The 26,699-nt window shown below is 46.7% G+C and overlaps 1 protein-coding gene across 5 annotated transcripts in view; it reads left to right on the forward strand.

The window, feature by feature from the left end:
- The first annotated feature begins 458 nt into the window (after positions 1–458).
- RAB3IL1 (RAB3A interacting protein like 1) overlaps positions 459–26,699 on the forward strand; it is a 30,306-nt gene continuing 4,065 nt past the window's right edge. The window contains exons 1-11 of one of the 5 annotated variants that reach the window (XM_082236092.1): positions 467–1,075; positions 13,492–13,741; positions 15,484–15,579; positions 16,428–16,505; positions 19,012–19,230; positions 19,751–19,879; positions 21,927–22,055; positions 22,179–22,291; positions 23,465–23,488; positions 24,384–24,483; positions 25,849–25,915. In XM_082236092.1, the coding sequence (XP_082092218.1) occupies positions 1,065–1,075; positions 13,492–13,741; positions 15,484–15,579; positions 16,428–16,505; positions 19,012–19,230; positions 19,751–19,879; positions 21,927–22,055; positions 22,179–22,291; positions 23,465–23,488; positions 24,384–24,483; positions 25,849–25,915 (1,216 nt within the window). In that variant the 5' untranslated portion in view covers positions 467–1,064. Of the gene's footprint in view, positions 1,076–13,491; positions 13,742–15,483; positions 15,580–16,427; positions 16,506–19,011; positions 19,231–19,750; positions 19,880–21,926; positions 22,056–22,178; positions 22,292–23,464; positions 23,489–24,383; positions 24,484–25,848; positions 25,916–26,699 lie in introns of all 5 variants that reach the window. The other 4 variants (XM_082236094.1, XM_082236093.1, XM_082236095.1 and 1 more) reach the window with 4 other exon arrangements.

Raw genomic sequence — 26,699 nt, forward strand, 5'->3', positions numbered from 1 at the left:
GATTTAGGGTGGGCAGCTGCAGCCCCTTGGCTATGCATTGGGGTGCCAACTTGAATCAAATATTGGGGAAGGGGCAGGTAAGCCCCACCCTGAATAAGTGATCAGAAGACGTGGCACATGCATGCCATTTGAATGGCAATGCCCATCAACTCCGGCACCAGGCTAGTAAGTAGGAGCTGCCTTATAGGGAGTCACCACTGGTTCTTCTAGGGTCCTCACTGATTGGCAGATCTGCAGGCAGGGGTCCCTCCCAGCCCCACCAGGGCGTCCGTGAGACTGGACCCGGGACCTTCGTTACGCAAAGCAGGCACTCTACCACTGAGCCACACAGCCTCTCCCAAGTGTCCGGGCAAAAGGACTTCGGTTGCGCCCGGTATCTCCATCTCAACAGCAATCTTTTACAGCCGCGCGGCGAGCGTTATGCGATCCACGTCTCCTCCCTCCGTTACTCCGGTCCTGCGTCGAGGGCGAGACGCTTGAAGAGCGGAGGCGGCGGGGGGCGCATCTTGGCGAGAATGCCTGAATCCGGGAAGAAAGCCCAAGCTGGCAGCTGGCAGGGCTGGCGTGGAAAGAAGGAATTGGGGGTTGTGCAGAGAGTCACGCCGGCCCCGTCACTCGAATGAAACGCAGAGGAGGCCCACGCGGAGGGAGGGGCAGCCCGCGCTCGGGCGCCGCGCAGAACCCGAGTGAATGGATGGGGGGGTGTTGTGGGGGGGCCGGTCACGTGACTCGCTGGCGAGCTGGATGTGCACGTGCATCTTGGCGCTGTGGAAGTGGGAGGGGGCGAGGAGGAGAGCCTCCCGAGAGGTCACGTGACCCCTCCCGCCGGCTGACTCCCCCCCCCCCCGCCCCGCGCTGCAGAGACGCGCCGGCGAGCAGCTGCCTGGAAGGGCTTCTCCGCCACTGCAGCAGCGGAGCTGGCAGGGAAGGAGCGCAGGCAGAGGCGGATCGATCGCCGTCTCCCCGAGACTTCCATGGCTGCGCCCGCCTCCCCTGCCTCCTCCTCCTCGTGAGCCTCTTTCTCTCTCTCCGGGCCACGTCCTTGGAAGTGCCGCGGAGGCAGCATGTGGAGAGGGTAGGTCGGGAGCCCTGCTGCGGGGACCCGTTTCCAGCCGGGATGCGGAGGCAGGGAGAGGCGGCCCTGGCACTTTCCCTGGCCTTTTGTCCTCTGTCTGTTTCGGCTGCACCTCGGGGCGGGAATGCGCCGCTTGCTTTTGCAGCCCGGTCTTGCTTCTCCTGGGAAGGGAAGGGGCGGCGGGAGGCGGCGGGGGGAAGTGGCGGGATCCGGGAGGGAGAGAGAGAGAGAGACGGGGTCCCGAGCGCTGGCGCCGCCGCCTGCGGGAAGACGCGTCTGTCTGGGCGGGCGGCGAGGCGACTCCCTGGACCTTCCGGGTGCCGTCGAGGCTCTGCGCGGCCTCCCTCCCGCTCGCCTTCCCCCGTTGCCGGTCGCCAACTTTCTCCCGGACGCTCGGGATGCCGCTGCCCGAAACGAGGCAATGCCGTTGGGTGAGGGCTGCTGCCGTCTAGTTCCCGCAACGTCGGAGAGCGTTAATGACCCTGTCTCCAGAAGTTTTAGCGTCCAAACTCCGTTTTAGAAACCCAGCCTCCTTCAGCTTCCCGCCGACCTTGCAAGGCAGTCTACTGTCACCCAGTGGCGTAGCGTGGGTTGTCAGCACCCGGGGCAAGGCAAGTAATTTGCGCCCCCTAACCCGTGGATTTGCGCCCCCTAACCCTAACCCCCAGATGTTGCGCCCGGTGCGGCCGGCCCCCCTGCACCCCCCACGCTACGCCACTGTTGTCACCCCCATTTTTCAGACAGAGGCTCCCGTTCACTTTGCATGCAATGCGGTCCCACAGCTGGTTTGGGAAGTGGTGTAGGCAGGACACAAGCCGCAAATCATTTCGGTTCCTAATACTACATGCCCCACCCCATAAAAAAACAAAACAATCCAGCATCAAACCGAACTGAGAAAAACAAACGACCTGGCCGCACTTTAAGCAGGTAGTGTGTACACAGCCAAGGGAGAAAGGACTGTCCCAGGTGGAACCTTGACTGACCTGTACTTGGAATAACTTCATGTTTTGCCACTAAGGGCAGATATACAGGGCAGAGGATGGGTTTAAGATGCAGGGCAGCGCAGTTAGCTTGTGCCTTAGGAAGATGTTTCTTATGAGCCTCCAGTTTGATGAAATTCCTAGTTAGATGTGCTACCTATTTTCCCCTGAGGGCATTTCCACTCATTTAAGCATTAAAACCAATCCACGCTGTGAATAGAAAGCCTAAATTGGCTGGGATATACGTTGGATTCCTCTTTTGTGATTTCTCATAAATTCACAGAGTTGGAAAGCAGAACAACTGGAGCATCTTAGAGGGTCAAAATCTAAGTGCCAGTGTGTAGCAATAGTATGTTAGTACTGTCTTAAATTTTTTTGTAAAACTAGTCTCAGTCCCCAGGATTTTATTGGAATTCTTAGGGGCTCTGTTCAAGAGCAGTTTGGTACTCTCTTGGTGTTTGGCTTGAGAGGAGGACCATGAGTTTTACAGTACACAGTAAGCTGTTTGCTCCTGGGAAGAAACACCTTTGGCACTCTCATGCCCTCATGCTCAGGACTGCAAAGGGAGGGTTAAAGTAAGTGATTTTGCTTCTAGGAAGGAAACGGAAAATTCTGAATATCCAGTTCTTCATCTTTGGATGCCAGTGGCTTGTCTGATCGCTGCTGATGAATAGGGGACAGTGACCTCAGGTTTGCTGCAGAAATATTAGCCACAGAGAAGGGAATTGCATCCCCCACCCCCATGCTGAAAAGTTTTCTGGTTGGCAAAACGAGATAAATGAGGCACATCAAAACCCTGCAGTGACCTTGGTTTAATTGTTGACATGCTGTCAAAGTCTCTAGGACATCAGAGATGCTGCCTGCATCATGTGACAACCAGATACTGTGGGCTCTCGCAGCAAGGCTTATTTGAGGAATTCTGTGCAAGGGGATCTAGTCTGAAGCAGTGGCTATTAAGAAGCATGGTAATTTCAAACTTTTGGGTACATTTGTTGCAAAGTGTGCACATTTTACCTGTGCCTGAAAAAAATCATGCGGGTTTACATCAAAATTTGTCTGAGCATCCATCCATCCATTCTTAAGGATGTCAGGATGTTAAGGATGTCAGAGGAGGGTAGAGAAACACTGGCCTGTGCCTTTCTTTCTTGCAACCTCCCCTGCACAACTATTATGCTTAAAAAGCAGGTTCCATAGTTGTCAATGGGAGCTGACTTTTAAGCCTATTTGCTGCAGGGGTGATTTTCGCTGTATGTCTCATAGGTGAGGAGGGAAGAGTTAACCTTTTGTTCCTGCATGTTGTGATTTCCCTCCCCCCCAGTGGCGTAGCGTGGGGGTGCAGGGGGGGCGGCCGCACTGTGCACAACATCTGGGGGTTAGGGTTAGGGGGCACAAATCCATGGGTTAGGGGGCGCAAATTACTTGCCTTGCCCCGGGTGCTGACAACCCACGCTACGCCACTGCCCCCCCCCCATTTTTGTTCACCCCTGCTGCACAGCAATTAGGCTAGGAAAGAAACTGCTTTGCACTGGTGCAGAAGATTCCTATTTTTGTTCTAAGCTTTAGAATCAAATTGGGGGTGTATATAACATCTGCGCAAGACAGGCTCTTGATCTGTAAAAGCAGAAGTTTGAGGAATAACATGATTTGCTAATTAAAGTACAGCAGTGAGCCCCCAAAAACAAACCTGTCAGCATTGTTCCCGTACTAATAGTTGGTGCTACTGTAGTACAATCCTGTATTCAGAGGGCCATAGTGAAACTATCAATTTGTATAGCAAACCTTATGATGCTGTATAGTTTTCCAGATACTAACTACCTCTCCACATTAGTAAAAGAAGGCAAGACTTTGTACAGTGAAACATAGATGGCATCTATTCTGGACTGCAAGGATTAATAGAATGGCAAAGAGCAGGCTTATCCTTGCATCGGCAAGGGAATATTTTTCTTCTCTTGGTGACAGAGCATATTCCTAGCAGATTTGGGAGTGGATGATGAGAATCATTGGGACATGCTCTGATGTGTGTGCTCCCTGCAGAATTGTGCTGAAAGTGTCCCACAGGCTTTTCGTACAGGAAACAGCCCTGTCTGATCAGTTCTGCAGGAAACCGCCAGGGCCTCCTGTTAAAAATGCAGATCTTGCACGTTTACACCCACCCTGCTTCATTTTGGCAGAATCTGACTTAATACTTCCCATTGTGAAGACACTTGATGATATGCATTGGGCTCCTGAACGAGATTTGCAGGATGAAGTCCACATCCAGCTTAGGGTTGCTACCTGAAGGGCTCCCAAACAGAGACTGCATTTGTGAAACAATTAAGAGAACAATGTTATTACTTGTGTCAGAACATTGACAGCACTTCTGTCCTTCTAAACAATGTAGCAGATGTAATACACTTAGGGAGAATTGTCTTCAAAGGGAAGATACTATATCTATATCATACTATATCTTCAAACTTAATCAGGGACAGTTCATTGAGATAAGCAGAAGGGGACAATTCTAATCCTGTCTAACAGTAGCCACAGCATAGTGTGTGTGAATCTGTGTCCTCGTCTTGATTTCCATAGCTTCCAATTGGTCAGCCAATTCAAACAATGTGTGATAAACAAGTGGGGCAGAAATAGGAGTAAAATGACAAGCTGCCATCCACGGGCATTTATCTGGAGATATGACACATGTTGCATGGTGGGTTTGCAGCTGAGAGGCAGCACAGCAGGATGGAAAAGATATATAAATAATAATAATTTATTTGTATCCCACCCTCCTTGGCCGAGGCCAGGCTCAGAGCGGCTGGCTAGCATCATAAAAACAACACAAAAGATGGGGATAGGCTTGAAGGAAGATGGGGGGAATCATCAGAAAGGGAAGAGAAGAAGCGAAAACTTGTTCCCGAAAGAATAAGAACACTGCTTGAAAGTATTGCTGGGGCTGCTCCTTTTTTATATAAAGAGCCATTTACTCCCATGTGCAGTGGTGAGCTGGGAAAGCTGCTCATAAAGTTTGCACTGGGTTCTCATACATATGTTACAGGATAAAATCATCTTCAGCTTTCCACCTTAACCTGAATGAGAGTCCACAACTTTGGGTTTTATGAGCACCTGAGGAAAGTCTGTCTTTAGAAGACGCTTGCAATGAGGGAAAGCTTTCTCGCTCCCCACCCGCCTTTCTTGAGTTTGTTAGAAAGTGTTCCTTCCAAAATAAAAACTCATCATTTGCACGTTTTGTGAAGCAGCGCCTGAATTCTATTTGAGAGAACAGACATGTTGTTGCCAACAACTCTTGGAGGGGGACAGGAGGAGAAGGAGAGAGCAGCCGCTTTCTACCATTTAAAAGCAACTCCTAAGTATTCCCAGAGAGCTGGCAGTGGACTTCATGTGAGGTGAGAAGAAAGGCTTTTGATATGCAGTACCCCTTTCCTAGCTTTGCTGTAGGGAATGCTTTGGACCTTAGCTATTTTGTTCAGCTGGCAGTTTCCTTCGCTGGAAAACTGTTGCTGACTGAAGCCCTTTCAAACTAGGCTAGCCCAATTATGTTGTGCTTCGCCTTGCTTCTTTTTGTGAATAATGTTTTTGTACTTTTGTATCTTTAAAGGGTGTATGTCAAACGTGAATCAAGTTTAAAAGTGCTTTGTTGCCCATTTGGCAAAAAGGCCCTTTAAAATAGCCCCTGGGTTCACAATAAAATGACGTATGGAAGGAAAGCAGTAGTCATTCTTGGCAGTTTGAGCCAGGAATTAGGAATCTACTTCGTAGAGCAGGGGTGAGGGAACTTCTGGGCTGTGGATAGACTCTGACTGCCCATCAGCCTCCAGCCAGTGTGGCTAATGGTCAGGGGATGGTGGGAATTGTAGTCCAGCAAGAAGATCAAACCTATCCATTCTGAAGGAAATCAGCCCTGAGTGCTCACTGGAAGGGCAGATCCTGAAGCTTAGGCTCCAATACTTTGGCCACCTCATGAGAAAAGAAGACTTCCTGGAAAAGACCCTGATGTTGGGAAAGATTGAGGGTATAAGGAGAAAGGGGACGACAGAGGACGAGATGGTTGGACAGTGTTCTCAAAGCTACCACCATGAGTTTGACTAAACTGCTGGAGGCAGTGGAAGACAGGAGTGCCTGGCGTGCTTTGGTCCATGGGGTCACGAAGAGTCGGACACGACTAAGCAACTAAATAACAAAACATTAGGAGAGCCATGGGCTCCCCATCCCTGGAGTAGGGAATTGCTGCCGCATGAGACACAAGGCTGAAACATAGGTGTACCCAACCTACAACACTGGTAGGAGGAACAGAAATAAGGCAGAATGCCCTATAGGGCATTTGAACTTGAACCTGGGATTCCTAGGCATATCATCCAACCTTACTGTGGACTAGCTGCATGATTTTGGCCATGTTTCATTGCAAACTCTGTCGTTCCATCCTAAAACTGGAATAATGATAACCTCAAGGGTGTTTACAAAAGGGATAATGCTTTTCTTTATTTTAGCATTGGGTTTGCTGACTGAGCATGTTTGGTATCTGGTAGTCACATTTTTCTGCTGGTTCTTCTCTAGTTGTCCAGAGGGCAAGACAAGGGTGTACCAGAATCGTGTGGCATCATCCAAAGTGGGGACTATTGTAGGAAGAAACCATTGCCATGCTTCATTGGTGCCTTTCCCCTCACTTCTGTTTTTGTTTGCCTTTAACGCAGTAGCATTAGACTGCCTGGATGAAACCTGCCTGGATGAAAGCAATATTGCAGGGTTTTTAGAACAAAGGATAATTAGGTGCCTGACCCGATTTATCAGCATTGCCTCCTTCCTCCTCAGCCCCCACAACTCAGCATGCTCCATTCAGGAGGATCCTTCAGAAGGGCTGGCAGAGGAGGAAGGAGCAAAAAATAACATTTTGCTGAGCACTCTGCTTCTTCCGGCACTTCTTTGGAATCCAAGTCAACAAGTTTACTGAAAGATGTTTTAAAGTTTTTATTGTCCTATCTCTTGCTGTTTGCTGCCCTGGGCTCCTTTGGGGGGGGGAGTGTGGGATGAAAATGAATTAATTAATAACCCCACAAGAGAAGTTTGGGGGGCAACAGTTGGCAAGCTACCTTTGCTCTTTTGTCTTTGGCACCATCATGCCTTGTTTCCACAGAGTTATACTCTTGCCAATTTTGCCATACACGTTCTAAATTTCCCATTGGAATAATCTTGGTTCTTTTAGTTTTCAGTTAAGATAGCATCCTGTGAAACCATACATTCCAATAAAAAGTTGTGTGTTACATCTATATTTTTAAAATATCCTGATTGTTGATCAGGGTTAAACCTAGCGTGGGGGTAAGACTGGCCTAGTTTTCACTAAACTGGTAAACCAGAGTTTAGTCTATACCACTTCAGATTACAGTGAGGTGATTGCACGATCAAGTGCTCCTTCATACAAAAAAGTCCCCAGAATATAGAAAACTAGATGTAAGGGAGAAGGTTGGACTAGAATCTTTCTTTTCAACATACGGTTTTCTACATGCAAACAATTTGAACCCCCATCTGCAGGTTGGTTCAAGATGGTTCAGAGCAGGTTTATTTGTTCACTAAGAGTTAAATATTTGCACCCTAATTCTGCTGCTGTGTAAACAGTTAGTGCCTCATTGATAGTTTCCAGATGATTTGTTTGTTGAGCATCTGCCCTGATTTATTTGCAGAGTTTTCAGGGAGGTTAGATGAACTTAGCAATTTATTAAACATTGATTCTGATTTATTTGCAGGGAGGTTAGATGACATTGTGTCAAACAGGTGTTATCTCACACTTTCCAGTGCATTTCACGGTCAATAAGCTTATTGCAAAAGGCCCAGATTTTTAAGGAAATGGTTTGGTTGTGAAAGAGCACCAAATGCACTTTTAAGTGTGCAACCTATATTTGCTGGTATGTGATTGAATCCCACCTAAAGATAGTGACCATCTCAATGTGCCCCATGAATATTCCCCTTGTGCCTGATCCAAAGCATACTTTCCAAATATGTGGCTTCTCTCTGTGTCAGCATTCATCCTTCACTGTTTCTAACAGACTTGCACTTTTTTTTAACCATTCTCCCCACATACTTCCCCTTTTTAAACCTGATGTTTTCAGCAGTTCCTGGTTTATTTGATTTGCAGGGTGAGAGAGAGAAAAGAAGAGAACAAATGGACTTGCTGTCACTGCTCAGTTATTATCCCCGCTCCCTCATTTTTAGCTCTGCTTTGCAGATGCATGCCAGAGCAGAATTGTCCAAATGTGAACTTGAGATGGAAGACTTAGAACAGGGGTCAGCAAACTTTGCTACCAGCAGGCTGGCTCACTGTCCCTCAAATCTTCTGGTGGGCCAGACCACACACACACACATGCATGCATGCTCGCGTGCACACATATACCGGTGGAGGGGGGCTTTTCTCTCTCTCCTAGCCTCTCCCCCTCCCCCTGCTTTCTTAACTCCTCTGGTGTTGGCTGGGAGCCAGTGACAGCTAAGAGCCAGCAGTGGTGGTGGCACCTCTTGTTTCTGGTCCATGGCCGCAACGCTGGCCAATCTGAAGACTCGCCGCCCGCATGCTGAAGAAACCTGGCGCGGCTTCAGATTGGCCAGTGTTGCTGCCCGCCCAGAGGCGCCCCTGGCTTCAGATTGGCTGTGGGAGCTTCTTGGAGCCAATCAGAAGCCGCCTGCTCACCCATTGTGGAAGTCAGTACCCACGCGGCAAGGCTATGCCACGCCAGTTTAGCATGGAGACTGGGCAGGTGGGTGGCAGGGTCCTCAGGCCGGATTAAAGAGCCCCTTGGGTCTTATCCAGCCCGCGGGCCTTAGTTTCCCGACCCCTGAGTTAGAAAGTGCATGAGATGAGACACAGGTTGAAGCAGGGAACAAAGTCTGTTAGGATTGGGGGAGGGTGCAGAGAGACCTTACCTGCCTTTTGAAAGCTGCAGTTCAAAAATGCTATTTTTTGTAATATGAAGATCTGCAATTCTGCTTCATAATTTATCAACTTGGCTGTAAATAAGAGAGGTGGGCTAGGCTAGTTGCTCAAGACTTCTGCCTTCTTCATGCAGACCAAGGTTTTCCATTTCTGCAAAGAAAATGGGGCCAGCCTGAATGAATCATGACTTTCCTCATAAGCTTAAGGAATTGAAGGAGTTATCTTTATCCTAAACTTTCATTCTTAAAACTTTTATAACAGTACTTTGTTTTCTTGTAGATTCCTATTCATGACTTGTTCCCAGTGCAGATCTTGTTCCTCATGTAGATCTTCACTCACCCTTTTTCCTGATATAAATCTTTATTCCCTACCCCTCCCGTTCTGATGTAGATCTTTAACCCCCCCCACACACTTGGGTCCTGATGTAGATCTTCACTCACACCTTCTTCCCTGGCAGGGCCCCTTTGCAGATATTCTGTTCCAAACTCTAGTTACAAATCCTGGTTATCTTGGGTTAAAATTTGTGCCAATGTACCCTTTAAGAGCCTTTAAGGCGGAGAGAGGGATTTGCTTCAGAAAACAGAGGCAGCACTGGATCTTTTACAGAGGGAGCTCCTGGTCTTTTAACCACAATTGATTGGCATTGTTAAGAGTGTGCCAAGATATTGATACGTGGGGCTAATATCCATCTGTGTTCCTTGTATCTTTTTGTTTTTGTAATGGCTCATAAGTGTTGAGCCTAAATTTCTGGACGCCTTCCATCGCTTCTCCTACTCATGCTGCTTGGCTGCCCAGTGTGCTATTTTACTTGGAGTCAAAATTGGAATTGTAAGGGGAAGAGCTGCCAGATTAAATATCACATTCCTTTTTGCAGAACTGGTTCCCTGTTGATTGTTCTTTCTGCTAATCTTAAAATACAATTGCCATTGCTCAGCCGCTCTCTTTGGTGCATCTCAGCTCACCCAGATCCATCTCTTGTCTTCTAAGGTGCCTGTTTCTTTACTTCTTTCTAAAAAAGCAACACCTGCTTTGATATGTCAGAGTTGATGCACCACACCTGTTAAAAATGTAGGCCGCATGACTGAATTGGCAAATTTAGAGATTTCTCTGATCTGGGTATGAGATACTTTGAGATCACGTAGTTGGTTATATCAACTGCACGTCCTTTCCCCCTCCAGACCTCTTTTTCAGGGTCTGATCTAATAAGATATTGACTATAATTCAACAAAAGCATAGCCTGCATTTTCTTATCATTGGTTTTTGAATTATTTCTATCCCATTGTTAACCCACATGGCTATCTGAATAGCAGCCATGACCATGATATTCTCTTCTACTTTCTAAACTCTTCCCTGGAGAGGTTTCTTCCTAGTCGAAAGGCTTTGCAATAAGTGTATTGCTCTTAATTATTTATGCTTGGGGAATTCCTTTTTTAAAAGAAACCTTCAAATGGCTTTGCAAAATCTCTGGTGTTTGCCTCTGTAGTCATCCTGTGAAATATACTGTTATTATTTCCATTTTGTTGGTGGAAATTTGAAGCAGAGAGAGAGGTTTGGTATCCAGGGCCAAGGTAGAATTTCATTTCAGGCCTTTCTGGCCAAATCCAACATTCCACCCCTGTAGCCATCTTGCTGTCTCTGGAATCAAATTTTGGCTTCTTCCACATATGCACAAAAGATCTTTCTTGCTACGTGAGATTCACACACACACACACACACACACACACAGAGAGACAGACAGACAGACAGACAGACAGACATACATACATTAGCACCTCTGTTTGCAAGCTGATAGCAGCAAGAGTTCTTCTAAGACTGAACTCCCATGCAGGATGCAAGTACCATTGCAGGAAGGGACACTTTATTCTGAGTGAATATGCACATTTACTTGGCTGTCTTTATCTATTCCTTGCAAACCTGGCAAAGGCCATGTCTTCTTTATCTGCTTCTGCACCCCCTCTCCTAAACAGTACATATATTCTGTTTTGTTTTTTTAGAAACTGGGATCCAACTCCTAGACTTTACCAAGCTATTTGTGTCTCTTCCCCATATGCCATTTCTACCCACTTACGGTGATTTTTGTTTGTGTGTGTCTTATTTTTTTCTCCTTCAACTCATTTCCCCCCCAAAGCCCAAGGACATACCTTCTAAATTTAGTATAACATCGTTCTCACAATCAGCAGATGGGATGACAAATGTTTGCATGAACTGCACCACTTCAAATTACAATTGGGAGTTCATAGGACTGAATACTACTCCACATATATTCCCTGTAGTAATAAGAGCTCCCGCTTTCATTGCGAAGTGGTTAAAGCTCAGGCACAGACTTCTTAGCCCATCTGGTGTCGTCGTCCCCACCTGAGGATTAGCTCCAAAGGACTGAGAATTACTTTTAGAGAACTGACTATACCAACAATTCAGAAGTATCTACCTCCCACAGACTGCCTCTGGCTTTTGTGTTCCATCCCACTGAGTCAACCAGGACTGTCCTACCCACTGGAGAAAATAGGGGCATTTCTCCCAGGCAGGGATGGGGAATCTGTGGCCCTTCAGATAACATTGGACAGCAGCTCCCATCATTTCTGACCATTGGCCATGCTGGCTGGGGCTGATGAGAGCTGGAGTCTAGCCATATTTTGGGGGAGCCACAGGCATTGGACTAAGCAAACCTGAATGTTGTTCCTTAGTTCACTTGAAGCTTGATTGCTATTGCTTGCCCGCTGTTTCTTCTTTTCTCCCCAACAAAAACAATGTTAGGAAGCTATCTTTTATTCCCTAGAAAGGAGGAGTAGATGCAACATGTTGGATGGACCTTCCAAGATTTATTCGTAAACTTTTGGCACTTTGTTTAGAACTGCAAACTCTTCAGAATTTGGATCATTTCCAGCTTTAAAGAGAGTATTGGAAACTCTTAGGGAAACACCCATCCTGTCTTGTATGTGTGTCTGTGTGCTCTGCTTCTCTCCCTTTCTCTCCCCCACTCCCCACCATGCACACATCCACTTTTATGGAACATAGGAATCTTCCTTACATCATGTCAGAACATTGGTCCCTCTTGCTCAGTCTACCCAGGCTGGCAGCAGCATTCCAGGGTTTCAGGCAGATATCTTTCCTAGCCCTGTCTGCATATGCCAGGGATTGATCCTGGGATCTTCTGAAACGTGTTTGTGTACTCTGCCATTGCACCCTGACCTTTCCTTGGAAGTTCTCTGCACTATTCTGAACTGGGCAACAGAGCGGGAAGGAAGCAGTGTTCTGTGATGTCGTAAGGCTCAAAAGCTTGTTAACAGACACTGGCTCGCCAGTAGTTCACAGGGTGAGGAAATAATGCAGCAGTCTGACCTTGAGGCCCCTCTGTGGCCAGGTGTGCAGGCATTCGGAGCATGCAGGCTCCTGCAGAACAACATCTGGAATCCCTAATGGAATTTGGCTCCTGAATAGCTTTTGCAGATGTTCACCTTTTTGATGCAATGAGCATGACTTCCTCCCGTAGAGCTGTAGTGGTGCTAGTTTTTATTCTTGTCAGTGTAGTGTGGTAACTACAAAATCTAATGTGTGAATTGCTGCTGTGGCGATAACCTTGGTCAAGGGATAGATGGTGGTGGAACCTATTTGTTTCTATCAGAAGTAGAAAGAAGATTTATACACTTAATATAGGAAACTAGGTTATACCAGATGGTACTTATTTGCCCATTGGGCCTCTTTTTAAACTACACACTTTGTGCCTCTCAAAAACAAGTGCAAAAATACAATTCAGTTGGAGTTCAAAGCAATAATGCATTCATTGGGGACTCCCCTAGAACTGATGAGAAAAAACATAACCCTCCCTCTCCACTTACCTGCAGTCCATGAGAAATTGACTTCAATGAAAGTAATAAGCATATTACAAACCTACACCAGAAAGGTACAAAATCAAGAGCTGATAAAAACGGGGAAAATGGCAATTAGGGAAAATTGTCAGAAATTTTAAAAAATCCAAAAGCAAATTCTCAATCGAATACAAGTCAGTATAGGGTAGATAGGCAAAGCCAAAGGTTCACACATTCCAAATTCTAGCATAATGGGATTCTGGATTTTGATTGTCTTCTTTTGTATCAACATAAGCCAATACCAAGTCGGAATCAATTTGTTGGATTTTGAGGTACCCCAAAGTGTTGTCAGCTTAGGTGTCAACTTCTTCTTAAATGTTAAGTGCCACACCTTGTGAAACTGGTAGCCCCGCATTGCACCCAGTAAGTCCTTCCTGCGTTTTGCCGGGGTTCTTTGTTGTTGACACTTGACAGCAGCATCTCTCCAGAGTATAAGGCAGGTGTCTTCCCTCTCGTCGGCTAACCTGATCCATATAATCTCTGAGCACATCTCTCTCTCTCTCTCTCTCTCTCTCTCTCTCTCTCTCTCACTCTCGGCAGAGGGCCACTCCTATGTTTCCCATTTCCCAGTCTTTTGTCTTGTGGTGGGGGAATGGGAGCATATCTTCCATGTGTTGAGAGCCCTTTTTAGCCACCCAAAGCTCATTGGTTTCTTTCCAACAGCCAGGCCCAGTTTGAGGATACCCGGCAGCATCTCCAAAAGCAGCCAGTGGTGGGACAATGGAAGCCCCTTGCACCAAGCAACAGGGGCCAGGAGCTGCAGCAGCCAGAGCCTTCTGCCAAGGACTCAGCAGGTGGGGATGAGAACCAGTCCGTGGCGCAACTCAACGTCTCCCGCTTGCGCAGCTCCTCTGTGGAGATCCGTGAGAAGGGATCTGAATTCCTGAAAGAAGAGCTCCACAGAGCTCAGAAGGTAAGAGGTTTGGTCAAGATGGGAGAACAGGATGGCCACATCCAAATGCCATGGTAAACTCTAAACATATATTGGTGAGCACAAGCCACAGGCACAGGGCAGTGCCTTCTGAGTCAGAGCTTGGGTCCATGTAGCTCAGTGTAGTTCATACTGACTGGCAGCAGCTCCTGGGACTTCTTCCTTTCCCAGAGATGCAAGGGACCTTTTTGGTGCAGAGCAGATGCTCTGCAATTGAGCTGCGGCCCATCCCCACATATCTGCATTGCTCACTAAGGGGCATTCTGGGTCTCTTATTAGCATGCAGTGGGAAGCTGCTCCAAGGAACAATTGACATTTTGGGTTGTATCCAGTGGTGTCTGTGCATGAGTGGAATGAATGCTGATGCAATGGGACTTCACCTTCACCCCCTCCCCACTGCACCATGCAGGGAGTGTAGGGGGCTGGGGGTGGGGCGGAAATGAAGGAGAAATCTTGTTGAGTGAGTAGAATGCGGCTTGCATAGTGTTGGGTTCACTCCACAGTAAGGCTAACCTGCTTGCCTTCTGTATTGATTCTGTTCTGTCAAAAGCAGGCTCATGCTGCTTTGTGAGTAAGACAGGTGCTGAGTGGGCAAAACACCAGAATCCAATTGCAGAAAAAGAGCGTCTGCCTTTATCTCTCAGTCTCAATTAAAGATGCCACTGCATAATGTGTGGTTTGCATTATAAATGCATGTGTGCACCTTCAAGCATTATAGGAATACATTTTATATTTCTGGTCATTCATGGTGGCCTGATACCTTGGACTTGTGCACATTGCTTATCCTTTTTCATGCTGTTCTTCCAGTTACAATTGCACTCTTTAATTAAAGAAGTGTGATTTGCTTTAAAGGAAATTGGAGAAATCAATTGATATTATTCTTTCAATGTCTGTTGGGCAATGGACAGCTTGTATGTCCTTAGGTTGCAGAGCAGGCAGACCACAGCACTGGTAGTTTTTTCATAACCAAACATCCAAACTGGTGTTGAGGGTGTGACAGTTTGGTGTAGTGGTTAAGAGCGGTAGACTCGTAATCTGGTGAACCGGGTTCGCGTCTCCGCTCCTCCACATGCAGCTGCTGGGTGACCTTGGGCTAATCACACTTCTCTGAAGTCTCAGCCCCACTCACCTCACAGAGTGTTTGTTGTGGGGGAGGAAGGGAAAGGAGATTGTTAGCCGCTTTGAGACTCCTTAGGGTAGTGATAAAGCAGGATATCAAATCCAAACTCCTCCTCTTCTTCTTCTTCTTCTTCTTCTTCTTCTTCTTCTTCTTCTTCTTCTTCTTCTTCTTCTCTAAGAAGATACAATACGTGCTGGCCTAAGGGAGACATAGATTCTAACCTAACTCCCCTTTCCCACCCACCAAATATTTGCCTGTAGGCCAGAGATAAGAGTTAATGCTGACAGTTAAGTACCGGTATCTTTGTTCAATCTTTTGTGACATATATGGAAGCCCAAGGTAGGAAAACACGCTGTTTTTCATTATGGTGTCTTAGAAACCCTCGATCAGTAGCTGTGGGGATGAGGGGTGATGCCTTAGTTTCACCAGCACGAGAAGGTCTTCTCTTAGCATGCCCATGGAGAGGCTTTTGGCTAAGGCCTTGGAAAGCCACTGTTTATGAGTTGTGACTTGGTGCCTGCCGACTCCTTATATCTGTGACTGTGGCCAAGGAGCCTTTGCCCCAGGTGTGCTGTTTCACTTACTTGCATGTTCTGCTCTGCAGGAGTTGAAGTTGAAGGATGAAGAATGCGAGAGACTTTCAAAAGTCAGAGAGCAGCTGGAGCAGGAGCTGGAGGAGTTAACCGCAAGCTTGTTTGAGGTACCGTCTCGTGCCTGGCCTGAAATGAATCCCAGAGCCTCCAAGATGGTGCTGTTCACCTTTAGGAACCACTTTCAAGGCCTTCCTTATGTAATCGGAACAGGCATGTGGTGTGTGTCTGTATGAGTGCACATATTTAAACCCTTATCACCTTCACATCCTCTTCTGAGGCACTTTTGAGCAGTCACAGTGTGTGGGATGGGGTGCTGCCCTCTCAGTTGTGGCTGTGCTTCTTTTTGCCAAGATCTGGAGCAGGCATGGTAGTGGCAAGGGTGGGAGAAACACTTGGTTGTGGGGATGGGACGGTTGCCTGTGCTTGGGCCTGCTGCCAGCCCAGTGCTTCCCCTGCCCTCACTGCTGCCCTGCTCCCTCCAGATCTTCGCAAACAGAAGCACTGCCAGAAGGGTGGCACAGTAGCACTACCCCATCAAACATGCCACAGCTGCTTTTGAGAAACAAGTTTACACAAAGCAGTAGAATTATCAGGCGTGGCTACATGTGTGCCCGCTCACAGAAAACTAGCATGTCAATGAGACGCTTGTAACCTGGATGTCTTCCTGCATCACAGTTGTCTCTATCCAGGGCACTTAATATGCAGGAACATTAAAAGGTTATTCTCTCCTGTCCTCCACCCCCTTCAACCATCACCAGAAGTGAAGAACTGCATCGTGTTGTTTTCATGATCATGTGCCTCAGCTCTGACAGGAACTTCCTTTTTTTAAAAAGAAAGGTTCTATGTAATTTCCCCAGCCCTAGGAGGAAACTTGTATATTACAGTGCCGTTTAGCAAATGCTGCTGCTTTGTATACAGGTGTGTTTTCCCTTGTTTCTTGTTCTCTCTGCTATAGGAAGCCCATAAGATGGTGCGGGAGGCAAACACCAAACAAGCAGCATCCGAGAAGCAGCTGAGGGAAGCCCGAGGGAAGGTGAGCCCTGTTCTGCCACAGAGAGCCATGTCCCCCTTACATATACTCGTGTCATGGGAGGAAGGGCAAGCATGCCTGCTGGCTCTGCCCCAGAAGCCCACATAATGTCCAGTAAAGAAAACCTTCCTGCATTGGCTCTTCATGAGATTGGGTTTCCTGATTACATGGGGAACCTTTAGCAGGCCTCTAAGTGTGCGGGGTGTGTGTGGGGGGGTGTGCCAGCTCTCCTTTTCAGATTTTGCACTGAATGTGCAGAGGTTGGCAGCCAGCAGAATGTGGGGGGGGGCAGTTTGAAAGAAGGGCTAATATGCGGCAAGGAGCAGGTAAAGGTGACTTTCTCATTGGTCCAACTCACGTTCCATGAAAAGAGAAACAAAGCAAGTTTGGGACCCACTGCTCTAGACCTTTTGGAGTTTGGAAAAGACATACAGCAGGATGGGAAACCTCAGGCCCAGGCAGCAAACCCAGCTCCCTAAGTCTCTCTTCCCTGTCTAGGCCTCAAACCTTCTGCAGCTCAGCCCAAGCCTCGCCTCTCCTCTCCCTGGCCCTGCTCCGCATGTGCTTTTGCCTGGCTGGATCATGTCCTTGAGCTGTGGTAACCCCTCTTAACTTGCCTGTAAAGGAGAGATTTTGGGGGTGTTTGTGTGTGTGGAAACCTCTGCATTCTTGGCTGAAATATGGCCTACTGTTGCTCCACCCTCTCTTGCTTCTCACCCTTGCTCACCTCTGAAGTTTGGCCTCCTTGAAAGCTTCCCAGAAGGGAATGCCTAAAAAAGGGTTTCCCACCCTGATACACAATGTCTTAACTTGGGTCCTCCGCCATGAGAAAATTTCTTCAGATGACTCTGCACTCCTCCGTTTTTGGCCCAGGATTCTGTGCCTGCTCTTTATCCAAAGGCTTCTGGCATTACTTGGCAGTGGCTGCTCATGTTGTGACTGTTTTGGATGAATGCTCAATTCAGTCACAGTTCCAAGTGGCTTTTTGGGAACAAGGATGCGAGGCATTTAATAAATATTCAAGCAAGATCAAGGGCAGAGGTGCATCTTTGTGCCTCAATTCCGGCCAGGACACAGGGAACTCTTGTGAGGCTAAGAGCAGATATGGCCAAACGTTCTGTTGTTAGCTGAAAGGGCAAGAGATTTGCAGAGCGCACTGGGTGGAGAGGACAGATAATTAATGCCTAGAGCAGTGCAGTTCCACTCCAGCAAGCTTGCAAGGTCCCTGTCTCAAATTTCGCCTGCCCATATAACTGCTCCCAGCGAAAAGCAAGGGAATGCAGTGGTAGGTGGCCCCACCTAACCAGTCCGTCTGCCAGGGAGGCCACTGAAGGTTAGTTGTTCCTCGCTAATGCAGTGGTCCCTGTAATCCCTTTCTTGATAAACTTTGTAGAACCAGCTTCTCTAGAACTACTTGAATGTCCAAAACTCTGAGACAATGCCTGAGGGTTTCTGAAAAGGATCTGTAGCCAGCAGTCCAGAATGTAGTCATAAAAAAATCTCATTACCATATGGCTGCAGTGCCACCTGTTGACAGGTCCTAGGCAAAGCATACAAATGCTTTCTGTCTCTTCACACAAGCTGGATTCTTGGCTGTATTTTTTAATTAGATTCCTGAGAAGTGCTGCATTTCAAGTCCAAATATTTTGACATTTTAACCTTCCCATTTTAGGGGTGGGGGTGGGGGTGGGGGTGGGGCGGGATAGGAAACTGTGGCTAGGACTGTACCAGCTTGCATATGTTCAACACAGAAGTGACTAGATTTTTTGAAAGTGCACTCCTAACAGACAGCCAAGGCTGGTGAGGGGCAGGTGACAATACTCACAGCACAGCATCCCAGATATAAGTGTGTGTGTGGGACCACGTTAGCATACTGTGCAAATAAAAATTCTGAATCAGTGAGAGCTGAATTTGGCAACCCATATCCATAATAAAATATGCTTCGTTTTGCATATTTCATGATTCCTCTGTTAAGTTTTGGTGTTCCTCCTCATAGATGTGCATCAGGCATCTTCACTGTGCAGCTTTCAGCAAATGCAGAAAATGCACCTCTTTATCCTTGCCCTGATGGAACGATCACATTAGCATGACATGAGGGTGAATAACTTTGTGGAGTACTGCGTCCCATGCCTCCTGACCTCTGGGCATCTGACCCACCTCTGGCTTCTGAGATTTCACCAGGCATTACTCATGCACTTTCAGTCTTACCTTTGTGCTCTTAAGCACTAGATATTTTTTAATATTTTAGGTAGGTTTCTGCACCTGCATGGAACAAGGAGCACATGCAGCTTCAGCTGCACAGCTTGATGCTCTAGACTTCATCAGGCTCCCTTTTCCTTTTTAGAGAACAGAGCTGAGTGGGTTTGGGTGAGCCATTGCATGTTCTGCAGGAAACAGGCAGGCAGGTCCCTGGATCGCATTCAGAGCACCTGCTTCCTGCGTGGAACTAGGTCCTGTGATGAATGAAGAACATGGCACCGGTGATCTCTTTTTGTCTCCTGCCACCCAGATTGACATGCTGCAGGCGGAGGTGACCGCCTTGAAGACTCTGGTAATCACGTCTACGCCTTCTTCCCCCAACCGGGAGTTGCACCCCCAGCTCCAAAGCCCCTCCAAGGCAGTCTTCAGAAAAGGGCACGGGCGGAATAAGAGCACCAGCAGTGCAGGCGCTGCCACTGCCGCCAGCCAAGGCCTGCCTGTGGAGCCAGTCAGCAGTGAGTTCAAAGAGGTGGGTCAAGTTTATGGGTCAGCATTCTCGCTTGAGGTTTTGGAAGGAGGGGCTACTTAGCATCCGTCACATTGGGGAGGGGTGCACATGAGTGGGGTGTGTGGTGAGGTTAGGGTTCAGAGGGGAAAGGTCCTTTTTATCTTGAAACTTGCAGACCCTTCTCTGCTCCACTACAGAAAGCAATTGAATAGCCTTAAACTGACCTCGTTTCATTGCATCAGTCTGGCCAGGTTCTTTAGCTGCCCCGGGCCAGAGCCAACAATTGCACTAGGAATGTGGTTGAGGGGGACCTTAAAAGCAGGTGTAGGCAAGGACCTGAAAAATTCCTTGAGTTGCTTTGACTACCACCTTTATGCAGCTTCATGGGGCTTTGTGCTTTCTTATGAACGGAGTCTTCCTCTTCCAAATCTTCTCTCCCTCTCACACCGTTTTGCTTTCTCTCCTTGTCTTTCTGTCTCTTCTTCCTTCCTGACCCTGCTACCTTGTCTGCCTATCTGTCTGACCCTCCCATTCCTCAAAGTCTGGGGTGCCCACCCTCCTCTCCCTCCTTCTCTGTATCGTCCCTGCGAAGGCTATCCACATCACCTATGAGCCAGGCTGGCAGTCCCTGGCATCAGACTCTTCCTTCTCCTCTTCTCTCTCATGGCAGGTAATCTCTCTCTCCGTTTGGGGTGGCAGCAGGGTGACCCGATGGGGAGGAGGAGGACGGGGCTCGCCCGCCTTTCTAGTCTCTCTGGCAAAGAGATGGTTTTGGCAGGCAAAGCCTTTTAAGCAAGCTTGAGGTGAAATCTCTTCTACAAAACCACTCAAGGGCACCAGAGCCTCGTTCTCCTTGACATCGGTTTGTCCTGCTTGGGGAAAGCAGGAAGGCTTGGATGCAGTAGCCTCTTACAGCTCCCCACCGCTTTCCGTTCTTTCTTTAATACTAACACCCATTTTTGTTCTGTTTTCTCTTTAATTGTTTCCTCCCTTCCCTCACCCCATATTGTGGCTCTGAAGTTGCCTCCCGGTGTCAGGTGAGCAGTCTCTGTAACATAGCGCTTGTATGCTGTTGGTTGAGACCTTTCTCGGGGGGACCAGGAGGAACTTTTTTCATAGTTATATCATGCCTGTGTTGTAGCTGTTTCTTCTCTTCAGCGTGGCGGGGGCAGGCGAGGGAACAAATTATTCTTAAATATTCAGCTTGGGAAGCAGCTAACTCGTTTAAAGATACAACCAGACACAGCATAATACAGTTGTTTCTGCTCAGGGCATTTTTTCAGGTGGGCACCGTTGCCATTATAAGAGAACAAGGGAGGCTTTCATTGTGAGTTCTGGCACCACCTCCTCTAGAAAAATAGCGCAACTTTTGCTGATAGGCCTTGAATCCCAGGGTGCCCTAAACTCTGGTGTATGTCTTTTAGAGCAAGGCATGCTGGGAGTGGTTGGGGAATCCCGTCAGTGACTTTCTGGCTGAAGAGGGAGAATCTGGAGTCACTTCTGGATTTTAAAACTGTGTGTTAGAAAAAGCAGAAGTATTCTTGCCTTTGGATATGATTGATTGATTGATTGATTGATTGATTGAATTTATATACCGCCCTATACCCAGGGGTCTCAGAGCGTTTCACAGAATAAAATCAAGATATAAAACCACAAAATACCTAATAAAAATAAAAACAACAACCCAATAGTGCCCCCTCCCACACAAAAAAACAATTTGGAAGGGCGTAGGATGTAGTATGTGACAGTGCCACAGTGTGGAAACCCGAGAGCTCAGAAACCAGAAAGTAATTGCGGAGAAAGAGGTGACCAGAATCTTCAAGGAATCAGGGCTTACCTGACCCCTTGCAAGTTTAAGCTATGGGTGTCTTTTGTCTTGTGAGCCTGCTCCCTGGAGTATTTTTGCCTTTCTGCAGTGTCCCATAAAAGGCCTTCAATGGAGGGCTCCTTATGCTGATTTCCCCCACCAGCATGCTTGTTTCTGGGTTCTAGAATTGGGCCCAAGATCAGCACAATAAAATTTGCCTGTTTTCCCCCGTGGACTTTGGGTGACCCTTGTTTGCTTGGATGGGAAGTGAGTTCTCTCCAGCAAAGCAAGGTGGCAGCTAAGCTCACAGCAGACAGGCACCACATGGGATGGCAGTGGAATAAACCCGCTTAGTGGCTGCTGTTCTTCTATCTCCCATTGGCACAGGGCTGGGGAACCTGTGGCCCTCCAGATGTCAATGGCCTCCAACTCCCTGGCCATTGGCCATGCTGACTGATGGGAGTCAGGAATCTAAAACATCTGGGTGGCGACAGTAAGCATTCATCCTGAAGAAGAAATTAACCTTCCACAGCTCCTGCGGTGGGTGTGTGGACACATACTGGCTTGGGCATTTTGCAGCTAAAGGTAAACACTCCCATTGCTTAAATTTATCTGGTATTAGGATGGATAGAAAGTATGCTGTCTCCTGATGCTGTTTCCCTTGGCATGGCCCTCTTTTTCTTCTTGTAGACATTGCTTTGTGTCTGGAGTCTTACAGATTCCAAGGCAATGAAGTCTGCTGCTTTGACCCACAGGCCACACTTATTCTGCTTGTTTGCCTCACAGGTTGCACACCAAATACTGCTTAGTCTGAGGTAACCTCTTGGTTCTTGTACGCTAAACCCTGCTGAATCCTTTGTCTCTCCCCTCACCCCATTGTCTGCTCTTCTGTGTTTCTTTGTCGCCGTAGGTGGATTCCATCTTGTTTGCCGAATTCCAGGCTTGGAAAGAGTCTCCAACTTTAGATAAATCATCTTCTTTCCTCGAAAGGATTTACCAGGAAGATGTAGGCCCATGTCTAGACTTTACTAAGCATGAGGTGAGATTAAAAAAGGTTTGGACCGAGGTTTTGAGAGAGCTGGCGTGCTGGGATTTGTTCCAGCAACTGCTCCCTCTTTGGAACCTTGCCTTGACTTCCCTGCCTTTGTTTTATTTGTTGCAGCTCTCGGAGCTGATCCAGGCGGCTGTGGAGCAGAACACGCTCACTATTGAACCCGTGGCTACCCAGGCGCTGCCTGTGGTGAAGGTGTCGGCCATTGAATGCGGCGGACCAAAGTAAGGAAATATTGGCCGCCTCTGCTGCCTCCCCTCCCTCATCACACAGATACACATCTGGCCTCCTTCACTGCTCCAGGAGCAGTTGCCTAGCAGAAGGAAATGCTGGTTAGCTGTTCATGGAGTGCAACTGGTTTATTCCTTCCTTTTATATCCCACTTTTCAACATGCCACATGTGACTCACAAGATAGGAAGGAGAACTCAAAGCAGGGAAGGAATCAATGACAGCAAAAGTGGGGAGGGGAATGAAATCTTGAACAGGCACAAAAATAAAGCTGCATTGCAATGAATTTTGCAATAAAATAGGCAAACCAGAAGGGAGTTGTAAAGCAGAGGAAGGGAACCTCTGGCTCTGAAGTTGGACTAGAGACTCCCATTATTGCTATTGGCCATTCTGACTGGGACTGATGGGAGTTGGAATTCAACAGCCTCTGGAGGGCCACAGATTCCCCATAAGAGTTTGCAGATATTTTTGTTTTTTGTATTATTACTTAATATTTATCTTGGACACTGCTTTCATAGCCTCAGGTGATGAAGTCGTTTATAAATATGTGAAACAATAATACCCAATACTAATAAATATGGTGCCACCATCAGGAAATCCCTGTGCTTAATAACTGCTGCCCCAGAAGGTTGTTGCGGGGGTGGGGGGCATTTTGGTACATTTGGAACAGTGTAGTTATAAATTCACCCAAGTATGCAGGGATGGTTTTTGAGTGCAAAGAGCCTTCTGTGAAAGGAGGAGCAACAAAGGAATACACCTCATAGAATAAAGCTACCATTGCATATCAAGCTAAAAAGGCAGCAAGCCATAAAAACAAGAGAATATTGACCATTAGAAACTTGTTCAAATGAAAAGCTCTTTATTGCATACTAAAATGGTCCTGACTTATGTCCCCATTTGTCTGGTCTCAGCAGGATGGAGAGCAGGGCCTCTGATGGGCAGGTTAACCTCAAGGTTCTCCTTTTCTGAGCAACAGCTCATGTAGGTGAAGACTTAACTTTCATAGCATCAGAAGCCAAGGGCGTGACTGAAATCACATGGATTTTGTCTCCCCTCTCTAAAAAAAGTCTTTCTCCAGCATCAACCATGTTTTCTGGGGTTTGCCAAACAGAACACCTTCTGTATTTTCATCCTGATTTTGGTTTCCTCCTCTTGTTTCTTCTCACAGTGGCTTCCGGTCCCAAATTGTAACGTAAGTTACTTATTTTAAGGCAACGATGAAAGGATGCCTTGCTCCACTAATAAGTTACTAACTTGCCTACTTACTAATGGTCTTGAAGTTGGAACTAGAAAGTAACTCTTAAAAATTCCTGGTGGTTAACCCACTGAAAGCATATCAGTCATCCTTGCTTGGAATTCTCTTTGAAGTTGATGGCCTGACTTTCTGTGGTGCTGGGTATGAAAGCCTAGAGAGACCTCTGGCCAATAATTTTCAATGTTTTTCTGGAATATTAAACCCACTTGGCTTTCAGAACTGCCAAAAATGTACCTAATGCTTCACTAACATTTTTCACTTTCAAACACAGATGCAAGAAAGTTTGCCTGCCTGCAAATAGCCTGGGAAGCCTCCATTTCACACATGACCCAATCCTAAGCATGCTTACTCATAAGCAGTGCTTTTTTTCTTTTAAAAAAATGTTTAGAGGTACTCTCATTTTCCTACTCATATTGAAATACTTTGCCTCAATGAGGCCAAATTTAGATTCACAAAATGTTTAGGGGTATGCGTCCCCCTGTACCCCCCCGAAAAAAGCACTTTTTATAAGTAAGCCCTACTGAGTTCGGTGGGGCTTCTTCCCTAAGAAATATGCTTAGGATTGCAGCCTTCATCACTGTATTCCCTGTTTGCTAAGGGTAGCAAATAACTGAAAGTGATGAAACAAGAATATGGTGTACAATATCTTGAAGAATATGTCTCTAAAATTCCATATCCCAATGTTCTCAATAACATCATGCATTAAACTGTTTGGTCTCTTGGTTTGGCTTTCACTAATCACCAGCATAGTTTGGCTTCTCTTTTTCTTCTTCATTCCTTTGATGAACTGTCTTTTGAGGACAACCTGCTTTTTCTTTTTCCCCTTTTGCAGGAAATGTGCTCTAAGTGGCCTGTCTCGGGCCTGTAGGCATCGCATCAAGCTGGGAGACTCTGGGAATTACTACTACATCTCCCCTTCCTGCAGGGCCAGGGTAAGTCTCCCAAGAAGCCCTGAGATTATTTGCACAGGGGCAGGGGCAACAACCATCACATGGAACTGTCTGGTCCTCAGCATGATCCTGTGGAAGTTAACACTTGCACTACAAATGTCTGCAGTCTTTTGTTTTGCTGAGAACACAATGTCCTTCTGCCATTTCTGAAGCACCCAGTGCTCTTGTACATATTGCTCATGTACAAAACAAACTGTGTTTTTAAGTCTAACATGTATTGTTCAGGCTCAACCAGAGCTGAATTCATCAGATGCATTAAGTAAGCTGTGAAGTGGTAGATATTACACAAGTGGGACCTGTTCCCAGCGGAGGTTCTCCTCTTCATGGACCCAGCCAGTCATCTGATCCTCCAAGATGCTAAAGACATTCACTTCTTGCTACCCCCCTCACCCAAAATAAAAACCTGGTTCCATTTTGCTTTCCTAACTGACACACAGCATTCTTTTGCTGTTGGTCAGGCTCTGTCTGTATTGGGCTGTTCTTTGTGGGTTTTTCCTCAGTAGGTTTTTTAAATATATTGCACTTCTATAAACTTTGGGGTTTGGCTCCAATCTATCAGCACTCACCAACAGAGTTTGCTGTTAAACTGAAGATATCCACATAACACTGGGATATCCACATAACACTGTTTCATTTTTCATTTAAGGAATTCATTATGGGTTCCAAGTAATAAAATAAAATGCTGCCTTACTTTTTCAGTGGAAGTCTGCGAATCATTAGAACACATTATTGCTCACAGTGTGCAGAAAAGCCCTGAAACACACATACACAAATGTTCTTTGCCAAATCTGCTATGTTTATCCTTATAAACATACCTGAGCCTCTTTTTTCCATTTTTTAAAAAACTTCACGAAACTCTCTTAGTCATATTGGATTTGCCTCTCCTTCTCTAGTGTGGCTTCTGTTCCTTTGTAGGATACCAAAATAATCCTGCAGCGAATCCAAAGACCCATTGTTTCCTCCTGTTGAGACATGTTTTCCCTCTTCTATTGAGCCCATTCTTTGCAAAGGCTGCATAAATATGTAACTTATAAATGTATATGAATATACTGTATTGTAAATATTTTAGTTATCAGTATGTCAATTGTTGTTACTAATAATATTTTATTATGTTTATAATATTTTATTATGTTTATATCCCACTTTTCCTCCATGGAGCCCAGGTGGTATACATGGTCCGTCCCCCCTTTTCATTTTATCCTCACAACAATCTTGTGGGGTAGGTTAGGCTTAAGAGGCAGTGCCTGGCCCAAAATCATCCAGTGAGCCTCATGGCTGAGTGTGGATTTGAACCCTGGTCCTAGTCCAACATTCTAACCTGTATTCCCTCCCTCTTTATTTTTCCAGATTACAGCAGTATGCAACTTCTTCACCTATATCCGTTACATCCAGCAGGGACTGGTGAGGCAGGATGGTAAGTGATGTGTTGGCCTTTCCCATTTTGGATGTGAAGTCTTGGCTGCTCCCTTGTTCCTTACTGGCTAGCTCCTAAGACTGTGCAACCACTTCCTAGCATGGAGGAACTGCTGGCTCAGAGCTCAGCTTTTCATTCAGAGACTTGGCAAGGAGCTCCCAAGAGGGAGGGATCAATTCTTCTCCACCCCATGTGCACAGCTTGTCATTTTTACCCAAGGCAGGCTGAAGATGAATGACATTTCCACACTAGCCAAATGAAGTGTGAGGCAGAAAGCAAAGTGAGGGGCAGGGAAACCAGATAAAACGAGATGAGCAAGGTGAAGCTGAAGTTAGGATGGCTGCAAGTCCAGCTTTGATCCTGGTAGAATTTGGCCCGTTTGAAACCAAGCTCTGGTCCACAGATACTTGCCAGATCAGTGAATGGGGAAAGATGCGGTGTCAGAAATGTCAAAGGATATGCTTAAAAAGAGTATGCTAACACTATGCCTCTAACCCACAAGGGAAGTAGCTTTGCCAATCCTTAGCCTTCATTAGCTACATTAGTGACATTCATTAGTGACAGTCAGAAGGTGCTGCTTCTAATGTTAACGGATGATGGGTGGTATGCACATTTAATCAATGTATTTTTTTAAAAAAGACAAGCTGAACATCAGCCTGCTGTGTTGCTCTCCTAGACACTAGATGGGTTGGCTTTTCCAAAAGGAGGATGTAGAATCTATTGGATACCACCTCCCAATAGCCCTAGTCAGCACAATCAGTGGTTCGGGGTGATGGAAGTTGTC

This window comes from Podarcis vaucheri, assembly GCF_965113315.1.
Source record: "Podarcis vaucheri genome assembly, chromosome: 1".
NCBI lineage: Eukaryota > Metazoa > Chordata > Lepidosauria > Squamata > Lacertidae > Podarcis > Podarcis vaucheri.